The 18,233-nt window shown below is 31.5% G+C and overlaps 2 protein-coding genes across 2 annotated transcripts in view; one reads left to right on the top strand and one right to left on the bottom strand.

Annotated features, from left to right (window-relative positions):
- The window catches only part of LOC123707716 (furin-like protease 2), a 158,494-nt gene extending 148,848 nt beyond the window's left edge, over nt 1-9,646 (bottom strand). Inside the window, exon 1 of the mRNA XM_045658001.1 lies at nt 9,328-9,646. The gene's annotated coding sequence lies outside the window, so the exon portion shown is untranslated. The remainder of the gene's footprint in view (nt 1-9,327) is intronic.
- Nucleotides 9,647-10,693: 1,047 nt separating this feature from the next.
- Nucleotides 10,694-17,972, top strand: LOC123707339 (secretory carrier-associated membrane protein 5B). Its single transcript, XM_045657331.1, has 8 exons — nt 10,694-10,903; nt 10,978-11,079; nt 11,513-11,644; nt 13,118-13,322; nt 14,811-15,075; nt 15,706-15,823; nt 16,116-16,277; nt 17,733-17,972. The coding sequence occupies exons 1-7, from the start codon at nt 10,847-10,849 to the stop codon at nt 16,272-16,274; spliced, it is 1,038 nt and encodes a 345-aa protein (XP_045513287.1). The 5' UTR covers nt 10,694-10,846; the 3' UTR covers nt 16,275-16,277; nt 17,733-17,972.
- The last annotated feature ends 261 nt before the right edge of the window (nt 17,973-18,233 follow it).

Genomic DNA, 18,233 nt, shown 5'->3' with positions numbered 1-18,233 from the left:
TAATCCCTTGGCGTTGTGTAGAGATATTAGATCTCTCTGCTTCTTGACGCGGACCACCACTGTGTCGAACCAGCTGAAGTATTTCCGAACCAACCGGCGGTATCACTTCCCTTCAGGTTTGCCTCCTGCCCGTTTGTCCCCTGTTCTATAAAAACTATCTTGCGCTTTGCTACCGAAGTCATCCAGCATAAACAATTTCGTAACATTAAATATATAATACATTACAATTGTTTACATTTATTTATATTCGTTGTAAGTGTATTATCATCAAAACACCAGTTACGTAGTGAAATTAGAAAGTTCTTGTCATTTGTATGCCGAGATGAACCTCGGAAACTATAAACAGAACCTTCACTGCATTCAAAACGACATCGTCAGTATTCCTACTGAGACCATTTGCTTCTGACAGGCTATATCAGCTGAAGGCTAGACTGTCATATGTTCTTTGTCATCCCTTGGATACCTAGGTAAGACGTTAAGGCACCGAGTGCACGTTATGTAACCTTTAAAATGGAACTGGGCAAATGTCCTGTTAGCCGTTTATTGTCTTGTCTATGACAATACGGTATTAGTGCAACCTCGAGGTGGATTTGTAGTGTTAGGAAGAATATACGATTATGAGTGTTAGGGATTTCAGTTTCAACGTTTGCATTTTTAAAATAGTAATAATATTAGGGTATAACATATAACATAATTGCTTCTTAAAACCATTGTGTAATATACACATCTGTTACATGTACGGCAAAAGCTTATGCGGAAAAATCATGTCCAATATATCCAAAGTTCTCGTGGGGTAAACCAATACATTAATTATATATAGCAATGACAATAATATCAAATAATAATTAATTTATTCCAATGAAAATGTATGGTTATTTAAAATTATACCGTGCGTGATTAAGCCTACTCTAGCAACCTATCACAGACAAATAAAATGCCTCCACATTCAAGTTTCTGCAAAAAAAATCAATGGCGCTACAACCTTTGTAGGTCTGGGCCTCAGATTTCTGTATCTGTTTCATGATCATTTGTCAATCAAATAGGCAAGTAGGTGATCATCCTTCTGTACCTGACACGCCGTCGACTTTTTGGGTCTAAGGCAAGCCGGTTTTGTCACGATGTTTTCCTTCACTGTTCGAGCTAATGTTAAATGCGCACATAGAAATACAGTCCATTGGTGTGCACCATGTTCACCATGTTCGAACTTACGACCTCAGGGGTGAGAGTCGCACGCTGAAGCCACTAGGCCAACATTGCTCACGTTTCTTTAAGTCACGTGAATATCGACGACCAACGAACCGGTCGCAAGGTGAGTTAATACGTACTCTTTGTAATATTACTCAACAACCACACATAGTTTTCCTTTTATATAACTCCTTCGACTGGCCGAATGTCTACATCTTATGTATGGTATATATTAGCTTTATTTGAATTACCATTTCGAAATAATTTGACATTCAATACAACTTATTTCTTCTTACCGACACATCCTAAGAAACGATTTCCATTTATTTTAACAGTGATCAAATTCATGGGCGGCTATAATTTAACCGCTAATGCATATTTAATGATACACTCGTACATTAACACTAAATCATTGCTCTTGCTTTTGACATGCGGGTTATTCATTTGCAATTCAAACAAGTAAATAATAGAATAATACATTCAAATAGGGACTCCGATTGGAACATATATTTGTGGTATCTATGACTAGGGTTGCCTAAAATTTGGGCAAAATCTGATTTAGGTACAATATCTTTTAATTAGATGTCATTAGTTAGTGTTAAAATGTATGTTCGCAGTGCGTAAGTGTAACGTTTACTGTATTTTGTATGTTTATCATTTAACCAAAATTAGTTATTAATTTTTTTTATTCTCAGTGGTTTTTGAGTGAGACTAATAAGCTAAACAATAATAATAAGCAAAAGGATACAGCTACAAAGAAGAAATGGCTATTTGATACCTTCTTCGTTTCTTGCAAATAAGTTATTGATTAGCTGAGCCTCCAACAGGCTTTTTGACTATCCCACATCTATTATTATAACATTTTTGTGAATAGAAGACAAACCACGAATATACATTATATCGTTTTTTTTTAATCTTCTCTTCCAGTGCAAGTTATTTTTTTAAAGGAATCAAGTGTATAGCAGGAGTTGGATCGTACAGCCTGAGGATTGAGAATCACGGTCACAACCACTATTCAAATTAAAAATGCTCAACACAGCAAAGCATCAGCTCTTGTTATGTTAGACTTGACACGACTATTGGGACGAAAAAACACTGCGCTAACAAGGATCCTACTTGGGCATGCCCCTTTTATGACCAGACATTACTTGAAAAATACATAAGATCATTACATACTTCCTATATTCACGTATTTCAAATTGAATTCTGTGAGTAATAAAACAATTTACAGCAAAATTGTTGAACAGGATTACAGCAAGGCATTCCCGCCACATTCCTCCATCGTGCGGTATAAATTGAGGGAAACAAAGGTGGGTATTGCTTCCGGCAACCAGCTAGAATTTACACTGTATCGGGAAGTAATAATATAACTTTACAATTATTATACACTCGAGTACGATACGTGGGTATTTTATGTTTAACTTTTAAATGCTTAATATTTTAATTACTCATATTTATATTTTTAGTGAAAGTTGTTTAAAATGTTACCGCTGAATCAATTAGAAATAAAAACTACTTTTGTGCTTCTTGTACATAACCGAAGCCATAATGCTAAGCTATAATAAAATATCATTACAATTATATCAACATATCATTTTTAAAGAAATAAATTATTATTTTTAATTCAGCTACAACGTGACACCTACGTCTTTCTTGTACGGAAGAATACTTTTAAAACACGCAAATGTAAACAAATATACTTCAATATTTTTATTTAACATATATTAAGGAAAAACTGTCTTTCTGCAGAACGAATTGAATTATAAAATTACTTAAGTCATTCCGTAACTTTAAAATATTGTTAGCAGAACCACGCAATATAAATCTAGGACATTAGCAATATCGCAAAAACACAAATGTTTAGAAAATTAAGTTAATGTTGCAACGGTTACCAACTTGTCCAACGCTAAGATATTTCTTATGCGATCTCATAAATATGTAAGAATCGGTGGCCTCGCTAACGTATGGCAGTCACCGGCCAGTTTTTGCGGCACAATTTACAGCCTTTAAACCAGCAAACCAAATGCCGGCACCTTATTTACACGGCGCCAGTAGGAGGAAGTCCGACGGATACCCAAAAGGAAACAAACGTAAATCACTACTCTACGGCAATCGTCTAAAATATTGTTTTTTAAAAACAAACTTTACGTAAACAAGTTCTTAAACGTAATGTAATACTTCTTACTGTCAGCGATTTGAAAGTAATGCCTGTGCGAAAACAACAAAACCGCTAATTTACAACAACAACAAAACTGTATTCAAATTATATTGTTAGCGCCTTGTTTCCCCCACATTTAGAAAATAAACATTACGCCAATGAAAAAACAGAAGAGCGCTCCGAAATCCGTTTTCTAAGAAGATTCAACGGTAATGTTGACCGTGCAACTTAGGAGTTCTGTAATCCTACAATTTGCCGTCGCTAACTCGCAAACACAACAAAACAAAGAACATATTCCCAGCCTCGAAAGGAAGTTCACTCGAAAAGGCAACTAGCTGTGGGGAAACCTTATATTGTAGAATTTATGATATGTTTCAACGCTCCGCTCCAGTTTCTGAGGTCATTCGCGCAGCTATCTCCGTTATATTTTGTTCAAAATAATAACAATATACGTACAATAACATCATAAAGGCGAACCAATTTCGATGCAATTCCTATATTGCATCCTTCGTAAATGGGCTGCGGAATATAAAATTATGTGGGTTTTTTTCAACATGGGCTAGAGAATATTGCTCGTTTTCATCGAAGAGACGTAGTGTAATTTGATAGCAGTTATGGGTCCATAACTCTTGAATTGTTTTGTACCCATTTGGCTCTGAGTGGCAATGAAATAGGAATGGAACGTCCTAGATAAGTGTTTATGGACCAATTAGTGGCAAACAAAATGAGGCCTATCGGGTTTGCAGTTAACCAAGTTATAGTAGAGATACTATCACGTTACTAACTAGATACTTGCTGGTGTTTTTGATTATAATTACTTTCCATGATGCTACTACTACGATCATATATTGTGAACATAAAATAAACACACAATAAACTATCTAATAAGATTCTATGATCAAAGAATTTTCTTCAGTCACACAGCCGAATGTGTGTCGGGTGTCTTATAAGTTTTATGAATAATTATCATAAGATTCGCAGCATAATGAGATGCATTTGCATGTCGTAATTGAGGTCATAGCAATTATTCATTTACGATAATGATATTGCATTGAAGTATACAGTAGGTATTATCATAGAACATGCGTTCATAACTCTCGTGTTTATAATTATGAAATAGTAATTCTTTCTATGACAAGTTATATAATATACGTAGTAAATTATTTTTGTAGAATAGTTTCAAGAACTTACTTTCAAAAATTACTATCATACGTAAACTTCTTATTTTGTATTATCTTAAGTACAAGGATTTTTTCAAATATATTAAATAACAAATTTTTGTTCGTTTACTTTTGTCGCGATGAATTAAGACTCATAAAACAAATAAAATGTTTGATAGACGGCTAAGCTCTATGAAAATAAATTGCTTCTGAATAAGAAGAAAAATAATAGTTAAAAACGTTACTGGTTTCATTACCACAAGCGTAATAATTATAAAGTTTTGTGGTATAACATAACACACTAATAGTGTAGTAATACATGTATCATAAATAATTTAAACATTTAAAAAATATAAACCTAAACTAGAGACTGGACTAGAGACCGGAAAACTAATTGGTGAGGTTTATCAAATTCTGATTTCCAAACCTCTATTTTCTTAAAAACATTTGACTATCGAGTCGAATGTGTTTTTATCGAAAAACACATCTATAATATAACAATTGTAAAGACGTTACATTATAGTAAAAAATATATTTCAATATTTCATTTCGCATTAAAAAAAACTAGTTTAATAGTAAAATTGGAATAAACAAAACCAATTTGATTTGTGAATTAAATTTTCACAAAACTTGCATCATGATTTTTCTAAGTATATCTTTATCCTTCACTCTTTTACTAGGTATTCATGGAAATTATTAATGTATTGTTTGAAAGTATACACAAGACTTTAAACTTAAATGATACGTGCCATGAATAAATACGTACTATGATAAAAGAGAATTGCAGTTTTTACAAATTTTCTTTAGTCAAAACATATCGTTAGTATCTGTTGTTTCAATTAATAATATAATATATATATATATATTAAATTTCTGTTGTCTATTATGATAATTAGTCCAATCACTACCAACAACCCATTATAAGTTTGGCAAGATAAGTATAACTCTCGTTTATAAATTCCAATAAGTTTTTGAAATATTACAATGCAATAGGAATGGAATGTCCTAGATAAGTGTTTATGGACCAAATAGTGGCAAACAACTTAAATATTCTATAATATCCTATATCACAAGAAGTTAAGAATATTAAACAAAAGACGCAAGACGAAACATTGCGTTCGATTGTGATTGGTGAAATGAACTCAATAACATGACGTATCAAGTGACCTCCAGAAAGTGACTTATAGGAAACCAAACCCATACATGCTTGTGGGATTTAAAATTATTTTTTAAGAACTAAACAATAACATTTTTGCCGCCTTCCTCTTTTAACAGAAATATTACTACGGTCAAGCGAGCGCATCCGTAATAAAGTCAGTTTCGAGGTTACTAATTAGTTTTAGTTTTGTTTCTATTGGAACGGTTTCGCATAACTAAAATTAATTAACATCGCATAATACCTGTGTAATTCCCATTTAGAATTTTGTAATAAAGCATTCAACGTGCTTTATTACAAAATTGGTTATATTAATTTATAAAATAATCACCATTTACTGGCCTTCAAACGGCTTATATCTTATTCGCCTATATGAATTAACTACGAAAAATATATTCCAAGTCAATAGACACACATATTCTAACAATAATTTTCCAGGTAATTTTAAATGTGTCCCACGATTAGAATAAAGACAAATGGGTACATTTCACGAACAAGTGTATACTGTCTGTCTCTACTTTATAAATATAAGTAACATATACTTTATAAGATTCGCTGAGCTGTCTTCACTACAGTGTAAACACAATTTAATAAACCTACACTATACTTAATATGAAGAAGAAAGATACTTCCATTTTTCCTAGCAATTGAAACATCATTAACATCCCTTTATCATTACATAAACTCGAACCTACTACAGTTACAGTCGAACCAACACAAATAACTTTAATGGCGCAATTCGCAAAGTTGTGATGTCAGAAAAGCCCGTAAATCTGCACGAAACGAAAACTGCCAGTGATTATAGCCTGGACAGTCGGGCCGCAGCAATAAACTAAATATGACGACATAATTATTTAATCGCTTTCTATAAACCACCGGGGCCGAGCATTTAATACTTTGACGAAGATAAAAAACATAGTATAATCAACAATGAAAAAGATTCGTATTCTTAGATAACGTAGAATTCTTCCTGTTAACAAATGTTGTCTATTACCGTTGACTGGTATCTGGTATATGAATAATAAAATAATTATATATGTTTTTACAATGTCTTCAAATATTTGGTAAAGAAATAGCGGTAACAAGAGAAACGTATATAAACCTAAGGTCATAGATTGTAAAAACTAGAACCTTGATTATGTATGAAAATTAGGTTCAGGCAAGGTTACCTTTCACATTAAAACAGGAAGGTTTCGTAAAAGGTACTTACATCCGCATTACGTTAATCACGTACTTTAATAACCAATCGTTTATAATCGCTATATATATCTACATGTAAAATAGGTTTTTTTTATTTACAAGGCTTTATGGGTCAAAACGTAACTCAACATAGGTCACGGTCAATAAAACGGTCCATGGAGAAACTAAACCGAAGCAGGTGCTGCTTAATTATGAAATTTGGTCAAGTTCATGTCGACTTTTCCGTAGCCGTGTAGTAACATTATCTAACTGAAGTTAGTTTAAGTATTTACTGACAATATTGGTTTAGTTAAAATTTCAGACTTGATTAATTTTTATTTAATATTCTAAGTCAAAATCACAAGTTGTTAGTCATACATATTGGGTCATAATATGTATGACTAACAATCAATCGTTTTTTGCCTTTAATCTGTTTTAGTTCATTTAACACGATGAGATTTGTATTTCCGATAGAATTTAACATAGCCACAGCGACGCCGACATATACAAGGTATTTGACGAAAACTGTACCATTGGAAAAACTTGCTCGTTAAAATGAATAACGAAATGTTTGATAATATATTTAAATCATGATCATATTCCTATGCATTTAATGGCCAAAATTAAAGATCCTGATATAATACCAGTATCAAGCCATAGTCAATTTACATTTGAAGCGTTTCATCCCAGCATCGCACGGTTAAACATTTATTTTATAAAATATGTAATAGACATATGACACCTTGGACTTTATTGTAGATATTGATGTCCTCTATAAAACTCTATTACATCACTTTGCTCTAATTTCAAGAGTTTCCGCAGCGTACGTATTCTATTATCGTAGTTTTCATACGGATACCTTAACTTTTTTTCTATAGATATGCAAACAAACAAACATTCAAATCTTTTCTTTATAACATTAGTGTAGATTAGTTTGTGAGATAATAGAAATATTATTTATTTGTCTTTACCTCTCTACTTAAGTCTCTTTCTATTCTCGCGCCATCTATTAGAGGTACGATATAACAACAAAAAGTATTGCTTCATGCGATGTGGGGGTTGAAATATTTTCACCAAACATTTCCCCCACCCCCACATTGAAACTTGTTGGTAACGTGAAAATTACTTGCAAACAACAATTTGCTAGCTCTTGACTCGTGAACTAACTTAATTCATTGATACAAAAGTTTAACACCCCATAAAAGACTTGTTTTTAGGAAACAATATTCATATAAAGTATATATAATAACTTTATTTTTATCTTTTAGGTTCTAAATAATAAATTTAATAAGCTTGATGATACAATATATATTTTAAAATTAATCCTAACTACAAAATCTGTCTAAACATGTTTATCCAACCTGAAATTAGTGTTCTATTTATGTTTTACAGGTAAGCTTTTGATAAAATTAATATTTTACTTATACATATATACAGGTCTAACTGCATATTGACACTACAATGTAAGTGCAAGTATTATACTCCAAGCTCAAACAAGTATAAGATTCAAACTTAGATGAGTATTTCACAGCCAAAATAACCAGTGCAAAATACATTCTTGACATATTGGAGTCACACTTAATGCTAAGTCTTGTTTCTGAATATACCCTAAAATTAGTAAACCAAGCACCTTAAATACATTTAATAAAAAATGTTATGATTTATACCTTATACTGCAGATTTAAATAATGATCACTGACAAAAACAACAAAAGCCAACCATAAAGCATACAACTGTTGATAAAATATTTTCATGTATCGCTATCTGGTCTACATCTACCAACAATACAATTTAGCATTCAATTTCACTTTTGGTCAAGTAATACAACCTAGTACTGAATTAATATGCAGTGAAAGTAAATGTTGGGTGTGCTAAAACATTACACTTTTGCTCATTATATTATATAATAATTAATCATACCTGTTTAAGTAAATTGGTGAATATGGAACCAAAACTTTAAATGATATTTTATTGTTTCACTGGTATAAACTCACTAGCATAGTAAACATTGTATTTTTATATTTGATGGTTATTCGATTCCAAAAGATACTATTTAAACTACAAAATATACTTATAAACACACAGAAGTGTTTTGTACTTACTCAGTTTTGAAATAGACAACTAATAATAAAAAGGGTTAGTTTTAATCAGTGTTACATTAATAGTGTCATGGTAGTTAATACCAATTAAATATAACTGTAAAAGAAATTGTTCCTAGATGTTAAGTAATTCGGAGCATTACTTTTTATTCCTTTTCAAGAGCAACAACTTTCGCCTAGTGTTCAACGTCGACCTCAGGCTGTTCCGTAGCTCGCGCAAGCAAGCTTACCGAGACGCGTTACGAATTTCATACAAAATTGCGCAAGTCTTGAAACATTAACTGGACATTCCAATTACCAACACCTTTTAATATTTTTTTATTTAAAGTAATAAAAATCTATACTAGTTCAGGCTACGATAATATTTTTATAAGTAATATAATGACTTACCTGTATCAAGAGATGAGAGGTTCCAATAAACTAAGTATTAATACACCGTATGTTTATCACATGGAATTCTAAACAATATAAAATCTGGCACTCACACGATAAAACACAAAACACAGATTTTTTCACCCCTTGACATCTGACATGATTTAATAAATAAGATATCACAATTAAAATCCACTAAGAAACTTGTGTACTAAAAGTTTTTCTATTTACAATAAATTATAGTAAAACGATCGAAACAATCGCAAAATAACTACAAAAACGTAAACAGCCGCCTACTTTGACAGCTTCGCCGAATAAACTGACATCTCGGAACAAAGACAGCTGACACACTGACAATGATTCAAAAGATCTAAATTAGCAACCGAGTGAACGGCAACGTGTCAATGTAAGAGACTAATTCTTCTGCACATGATAGTTTTATTGCGATAAAACTATCATGTGCAGAAGAATTACAGTGCAGAAATACAATTTCTTATTTGTACGTAATATTTTATTAACAACAAATATAAATATTTCTTTTTGAGCAGGGGTTCCTGCTATTTTAAAACAAAACATATTTGCTCTCAAGATATTTTTTAAGATATATTATCACATTAATATTATTGGAAATATGAAAATGTTTTTGTTTTATTTTTGTAAATCTAACACAACTTCCCTTCCCTTCCCTTTAAAAGTAAAGTTTTAATTCAAGATGACTAGGTAGTATCTGGGGGCACGGCAGTGTCCTCGCTAAGTCAATAAAAAAGCGGAAATGCTATACTATCCTCGAAACAGTTCAGACCATTTATGGATAAAACTAGAAGAGATTTTTTTCATTCATTTAAAAACATTGACACTCACCAACCGGTCAACCAGTCAGACCAATCATCAAAATTCTAAGGCACTATTAACAGACTTATAAGCCTAAAACTTAGAATTAAATAAATGGTGAGTGTATAAATCAAATATTTTTTGTATATATTTGCAATTTAGATCCAGCTTTGTAAATATAATAACAGCATATTAAATTGAATCAGTGTACCTGCATATTTATAATATAACAGATTGCAGCATTTTTGAAGAAGTGTATGTACCAGAAAGAAAAAAAAACGTAGGACTATCTACAAGAAAAAACCTATATACATATATATTTACTTGACGACTTGGTTTTTTTTTAAACGAATGTTGGCATGTCTATATATTTAAGGTTTTTTAAATCATTCTAGTGCTATTTAAACATATTTTTAATTATACTACTACCGAAAAAATCTGAAATCATACAAAGCTATCTTTTTACAGGTAAGGAATATATTAGTAATCTGTTTTAGCAAGCAACACTGTCAATGTCAATTCGTCACCATTCATCAAACTCAACTCAATGATCAATCGGCAAATCACAAACTGTCATTTTCATAGCGACTTCATTGTATTTATCGCAGATTTTTCTAAAAATAAACTGTTTCGTTTAAAATTAAAGTATTAGTTTTTGTGGGGCGTATTGATAAATAATTAAACTGGCGTAAATAAATTAAACAATATGTCTAACTTCGAGGACAACCCGTTTAGTGATCCCGCCATTGACAATCCTTTTGCTGTGAGTAATCTAGACACAAAATTATAGAAATTGTACCTATCTATTTTGTATTTATCATAAATATATTATTTTAGGACCCTGCAGTGCAGCAAGTTGCTAGGAATACCAGTGCTGTCACTCAAGGGCTTGACGACTATAACCCGTTTGATGGTCAACAAAATGTAAATCAATCTACGGTAAATAGATTCCAGTTTTTTATTAAATTCGTGGGTTGATACACTGATTTAATCAGTCTCATGCTCATCGATGTGTGATGTAAAAAACATGAAAGTTATTTACGAGAAAGTATAATTTATTCGTAGAGACTTAACAATGATGTTATAATAATATGGGATAATATTATAATTTGATGCGTGTATATATATAAAGCATTTATTTGATTTATTGTATAATAAATTATAGCCATCACTTTTTTTTAATTTTATATTCTTTATAATATAAAATTAATCCTTTAATTTTCACTATTACGTATTATGTAGTATAATATAGCCCTGCATTACTGAATCTGTGATATATTGCTATTTAGATCAGTCATATTAAATATTTTAAAATGAATATAATTTTGTATAACATATGATATAGGTGTTATTTGTGAATACACTTTTTTAGCCTCCACAACAACCAACTCAGCCTGCCATTATGCAAGCTGTTTCACCACCTGCAACTGGTCAATATACTAGACCTGGGCCAGCAACCCAATCTCAAGCTCCACCTTCAAACTTTACAACGGCTGACTTTCAGGTATGATATAAGCAAATGCCCTAAAGTAATTCATGTTCATTATGACATCTACTAGTCAAATCCAATGTGAATATTAAACATAGCCATATTCTATGTAGTAATAACTTTCTAATAAATTTATATTTATTTTTTAATTGTTATAGTTTATTTATGTTATTATATGATGTTATATCTGTCCTCAATACATAAACTTTTCAACAAAACTACTGTTAGCTTTATATTATCATTATAGATGTCAATATTATGACGAGTTTCAATAACTTATAAAATATATAGCATTGCTTTACAATAGCACCTAGTGGTTTTGCACAATAGAAGTATTAAAAAACATTCAAAGTGACAATTTGTCAAAGAGACCTATAAAAGAATAAAAAATAATTGCACATAAACCTCACCCTAAATTTAGCACAAAAATAAATAGCATGCTTTTATTAGAATAATAATTTAATTCTTATATTCTTGCACAACACAAGGAATTGAAGGTAATGCACATTTTAATGATTCCCATACTTTATCATAATCACTATTGGCAAGACTGTTTCAAAATTACTATTATACTCTTACTAGCTGACCCGGCAAACATTGTTTTGCCGTTTATATTGTTTCCAAGAAACATTTTTTTTAGTTCCATAAAAATACCCATCTACTATAATAAAAAAAATAGGGGTTGATTATAGAGGGGTGACAATTAAGGGTTGTATGTATTATTGTAATATTTTTTTTGGTGTGGATACACCTTATCTCTTAAGGGTTTGAAAAAGAGACAGTATCCAATTCTCAGACTTACTGAATATGCATAAAAAATCATAAGCATTGATCAAGCCATTCGGAGCACCCATACTCCTCCGAAACGAAAACACAACACGTTTCGAAAACGAAACATTGTGACTCAAGAATTTTATATATATAGAGATTAATTGTAATAGTGTCTTTTTAACTGGTGTCTATTATGATGGACACTTTATTATTATTCTTAAGCTTTTGTTGCTGACACCCAGTATAATATTTATAAACATTTATTTAAGTTACATACCTTCCATACATAGACCTTCCATTCTTTTTTAATGTAAGCTCCTCTTATCCAAGTTGTGCGTCCTATTCTCTTTATATTGTCTGCCCATATCTTGCTCTTCATATTGACTTTCGATAGACACTTATTTTAAATGATATTGTGCCAGTCTTGCTTTTACGGTTATGGTAGATCCTACATATTGCTTTGTTTATACTGGTTTAATTAAATACTTATGTATGTAGTATTACATAGGAGCCTGTTCGGTGAAATGACTGTATTTTGACATTACTTATTACTAGATTTTTTCATGTAAATAACTAATTTGAAAATTCGTAATTAATTTATATGTGTTAATGTTATTTACAAATTCTATATTGTGTTAAAATCAACCTATTTTCAATTTATCTCTCTGATATAGTAATTATAATATCATAATAAAATTCTTTATCCAAAAATTTCAGAGACGACAAGAGGAGTTAGAGAGAAAAGCAGAAGAACTAGCAAGACGTGAGGCTGAATTACGTGCTGGCTCCGCAGGCAGAAGAAATAACTGGCCTCCATTGCCATCTTTCTGTCCAGTACAACCCTGCTTCTATCAGGACATAAATGTGGACATTCCACTAGAATTTCAAAGGATTGTGAGGCATCTATATCACTTGTGGATGTGTAAGTTTTTGATTATTGATTTTCTTGGATAAACTCTTATAGTTATTTCTATTATTTACATAACTAGATTTGTCCAAATAATCAAAAAACTTTCGGTGTAAAGCTCTTAAGACCTGTAGTTTTGTATATAATGTAATATGTTATTATTTTTAAAATCATAGTAAAATAAACTAGATAGAGACTGTATCTGTTTCTGTCCACTAGAAAGTTACAAACAAATTTACAACTTACGACAGAGACAGACAATACCAAAGACCTAATTTTGTGCACTGAGATGCTTTATTTCTAACTAAATATGTATTTTTATTATGAGCTAGGGGATTGGGTTGAAAACGCCATATATCTCTTCTAAGGTTTATTTTCAAATAAAGCAACGAGAATTTTGTTTATACTATAAAGCCGAAAATTACACAATATACGGTATAGTGACCGTTACTTCAATTACGCTCGCTTCACACAGTACTTTGTTACTTGTCTTCACTGTTCGCACTTATATCTCTTTTATGTTAATTTCTCGGAATCGTAGTCTGAATTATTTGGTCGCGTTTCGGCACCCTTATATAGCCCTGGAATAATCTAGAAGTGTATTCGAGAACTCTCTAGGCAGGATTACTGCTGAGTAGCGATTGCACAATTCTAGAACGTACTCTTTAACTCTTTTGCACTTTGCTCCGTCCTAGTCCTAGCACAGTCTAGAGTGTCTGGCTTCGAGAAGGTTCCGATCTTTCCTCTCTCTCTCGCGTATTAGTCCATCCTTGTCCCACACCTAGAAAATTCGGTCTAGACTTTTCCTTCATTAAAGATAAGTATTTCTGAAATCGGGTTTCCTGAAAATTGTACCACTCGTCTGCACATGTTCTAAAACTGCTTAAAAAAAATGTTAGAGCCTCCTGAAAATATATGAGCAAATTCCAATTTTCGAATATGTTATAGAGCCTGTCCTGAAACGGCCATAAATCACATTTCAGTCAACTCGTCTTCGTAACAATATTGATAAATATGAAGCTCCAAATCTGTTGTTGATGAGAATTCTTGACTTCTGCTTTCTAAAATAATTTACTAATACTGAACTCTTTAATGCATAACAATATAGTAACTGTGGGCTCAACTTCCGAAATACCGCCTGAATCACAATTTTATTGACTCAATATAAGTTTCAGCATATATCATTGTTATCTATAGTAATAAAGTTTTACAAGAGTATCGATTTGTTATCATAGCCCTTCTTGTAATTTGAAAATTTTTGGAATAGATAAATTCGATTGATAGGTTGATGTAGTTGTGTTAGCTGCGCTAATTAATCTTTATTGCTGATAATTTTGACATGTTTATAATCGACACCAGTACAAAATGAGCTCTAAGAATCCTTTATTCTGAAGCTCAATAATATATCTTTCATTAATAAAGTTAATAAAATTTTGAATTTGATCTAATAATTATTCATGGTATTTATATTTTAAATATCAATCATATATATTTTTATTTCAGTTCATTCCCTTGTACTCGCCTTGAACATAATTGGCGGAATGGCTATGATGATTGCCGGAATTAAGGGAGGAATAACCCTTTTTGGATTATCAATTCTGTACTTCATTCTTCTAACACCATTTAGCTTTATATGTTGGTACAGACCAATATACAAAGCTTTTAGAAGTGACTCCTCTTTTAATTTTATGGTGTTCTTCTTTATATTCCTTTTTCAAATAATTATCACTTTGGTACAATCTATTGGAATAATAAATGGAGGCTCGTGGTGAGTAATTTGTATTAATTTACACTTTGTTACAAACAAATAAAGTAATGCATAGAAATTATAAGGGTTGCAATTGGCGGCCTTATCGCTAGCAGGCGATCTCTTCCAGTCAACCCAACTAAAAAAAACGACAAAAAAAATATGATGGGTAAAGTGCAAGTACTTAACCAAATTATGTAATAAATATACAATCACGAACCTTAATAAAATATTACAAAAAACTGAAAAGCTAATCTTACGGATAGTGTTGTCTTTGGTTCACATAGCTTTTACACATTAAAACAAAACAATTTTTTAACCGGATTAAAGTTATGAAATGATATGATACAGATAACACAACTTTCTCTACAGCTGTGATACTTTTGACATTCAACACCTTTTGTCTTCAGTCGCCGTGACCACGCACGCTGTAAAGCAAGCGAAACGTCGGAAACATTTAAAATTTTTAATCCGGTTAAAAAATTGTTTTCTTTTAATCTTACGGATTCATGAATTGCGATGCAATACAAAAAAAAATACAAGAAGGAGAATTATTATTAAAAAAATCCTATTAGAAAAAAATCTTGATGTAGCGCCTCTGTTTTTGTTATTATGATGAGGGACGATGTTTGAATGTTTATAATATTTCAGTGGACTGATCGTAAGCCTCGAAACATTTGGTGAGAATGTGGGCGTGGGAATCGTCACTCTCATTGTCACTATTGGCTTTATCACCTGCGTCGTAGCTGATATTTTGCTCATCACTAAAGTAAGTTTGCATTTTCTATACTTTAATGATAAAAAATTTCACCTAATGTAAAGTATGTCTACTATAAAGCCGACCAATCAGGGACAGCCTTCGGACAGTTGACAATTTTAAGATTGTAATTTGACAGTTTCACTTTGATAGATTACAATCTACCGAATAATACGTTAAATTGTAAGGATTACGTTGAGGTTCACAATCTTTCGACAGTTGATAATCTCGCTAGATAGATTACAAACTAACGTTATTTACAATTTTACGGTGACATATATATTAAGTATTATAAATAATCCAGGTCCACCGTATCTATCGTTCAACGGGAGCGTCGTTAGCAAAGGCCCAAGCAGAATTCACGACGGAAATTTTACGCAACCAACACGTGCAAACCGCTGCTTCTAACGCCGCCGCAGCCGCCGTCAACGCTCAGATTAACGCTAATGCTAACAGATATTAACGGGTAAATATATTTTTTATTTCCTTAATTCCTATTTTTACAGTAACTTAATACCAATACAATAGAAAACTAAACTAAAAAGTAATTATAAATAATGATTTTTTTGTGAATTCAGCCATTGTGCAAATAAAATAGTGCGCAAGCAATAATATTTAGGCAATTTTAAACACTAGTAAATGGTCTGAGTAAGTTCGTACGCGCCCGAGGCACTGCCAGCAATTGCGATCGATTTGCCATAACCACGCCGAGAGTGGTTATTTGGCACACGCTGCCCCAGTCTCTCCAACATTTCCGCATTATATATTTTACCTCTGAGGACCTTAAAAAAATATAATGTGATTAAAGAAGACCTTACCTTGTTGTATCCCACCATAGACAAACAAAGTTGGATACATTACTGGCTATAGTCTACACTCCATACGACCTCATGTAAATGTATATCTTAAATTTATTTTGAATATGCTTGGTATGTTGTCTTGATTAAAATACCTTATTATGTATGAACGCTTAATAAAAATAATACAAGTTTATCTGAGTCAAGGAATTTTCTTTTGATTCAGATAACTTTTCGAGTTCAAATTTTACTTTTTTCTTAAAAATATAAAAAATATGTTTATTGTGGAACATAAGATACAAGTATCACTTATTCCACGTCATTAAATTTAAATAAATAGACATCCCTACTCATCGACAAATAAGGCAGGCCGAGAAAAAAGCAGGCGTAAAAAACTCTCGGTACTCTTTTAAAATAGCAAATCATCAAACAACACTTATTTTAAAACAAATATCACAAATTAATTAGAAGTAGCCTGTCTAGCACTACTCCCAGGCCCTTTTATTAAATAGATAATAGTTAACTTTTTAGTAAGCCTTTTTATACAGCTTTTCTTTAATACATTTGACATTTAGTGTTTGTCTAATAACTTTATATGTATAACTACAATAAAATTGGTGTAAGTCAATTGTAAACAGATTTTAAAATTTGTAAAAAAATCACTGAAACGATCCAACTAATTAAAAAACCAAAGTCGCGCTTCTTCTTTCAAATAATGATTATATTTTATGTACGTCGGATTCAAATTAATGGTTAAAGCTTCAATCATAATAAAGCAGCGGACTTTAAAGGCTTTAAAAAATAATAATCTAATTCCGAGGATTGAGGAGAGAAAAAGGTACATTTGTTTGTTTATTTTTCAAATCACTATATCAGTAAGATCGAAGACTAAGTTTCAGCACTCAAAGGCTCCGTCACCGTGCGTGGTCACCGTGATTACGCACGCTGTAAAGCACGCGAAACGTCATAAAAAATGAAATTTAAAATTATGTAAAATAATTATAAGTTTATCATAATACAAATAGTTTTAATCCGGTTAAAAAATCAAAAAATTGTTTTCTTTCAATGTGTAAAAGCTATGTTAACAAAAGACTCAAAGGCTCTTTAATAATTTTTATTTTCAGTTTTTCGACAAGGACCACGGCGAGTAAGTACATAATGTAATTATGAAATTGTAAATTTAAAACATGTTTCGGTCTGAGTATGTATTAAGATTATGTGGCCAGTGTCAAAGTAGAAATTCATGTCATCTAGGCGTGAACGTTATATTTTTTCTTAAGACATCAGTCCACGCAGAAGCCCGTAATTCAGAACGTGAATCAAGCCTAGGTTCAAGATCTATCATCAAGTTGACTATCTTGAGATATGTTTTGGGATTGGCCTTCAACATCCTATTGTTTAAATCTGAGTGTTAGTAATAAAAACATGTATGACAAGCTTGTTATTATATTTAAGACAATTTTAAGCACGCTTGTCCAATTTAATTTAAAATTATTTTAACTATCGAAATATGTTGCCAATTGTTGTATTTAATTATGCTATTATTTAATAATGTATAAAGTATTTCATATATTGCGCAAAGAAAACTGGAATTACTTATCGCTATATTTGTTTTAAAACACATG

Source organism: Pieris brassicae, chromosome 3 (genome assembly GCF_905147105.1).
Source record: "Pieris brassicae chromosome 3, ilPieBrab1.1, whole genome shotgun sequence".
NCBI classification, from domain to species: Eukaryota; Metazoa; Arthropoda; class Insecta; order Lepidoptera; family Pieridae; genus Pieris; species Pieris brassicae.
Note: the sequence above shows the minus strand (reverse complement) of the source record. Positions and strands in the feature narration are given on the sequence as shown.

What these genes read in the sequence shown, in the direction of transcription:
- LOC123707339 (XM_045657331.1), top strand. Translation starts at nt 10,847, where the DNA reads ATGTCTAACTTCGAGGACAACCCGTTTAGTGATCCCGCCATTGACAAT. An exon ending in CCATTGACAATCCTTTTGCT is followed by an intron (nt 10,904 to 10,977) that starts GTGAGTAATCTA and finishes ATATTATTTTAG; the next exon opens with GACCCTGCAGTGCAGCAAGT. An exon ending in ATAATAAATGGAGGCTCGTG is followed by an intron (nt 15,076 to 15,705) that starts GTGAGTAATTTG and finishes ATAATATTTCAG; the next exon opens with TGGACTGATCGTAAGCCTCG.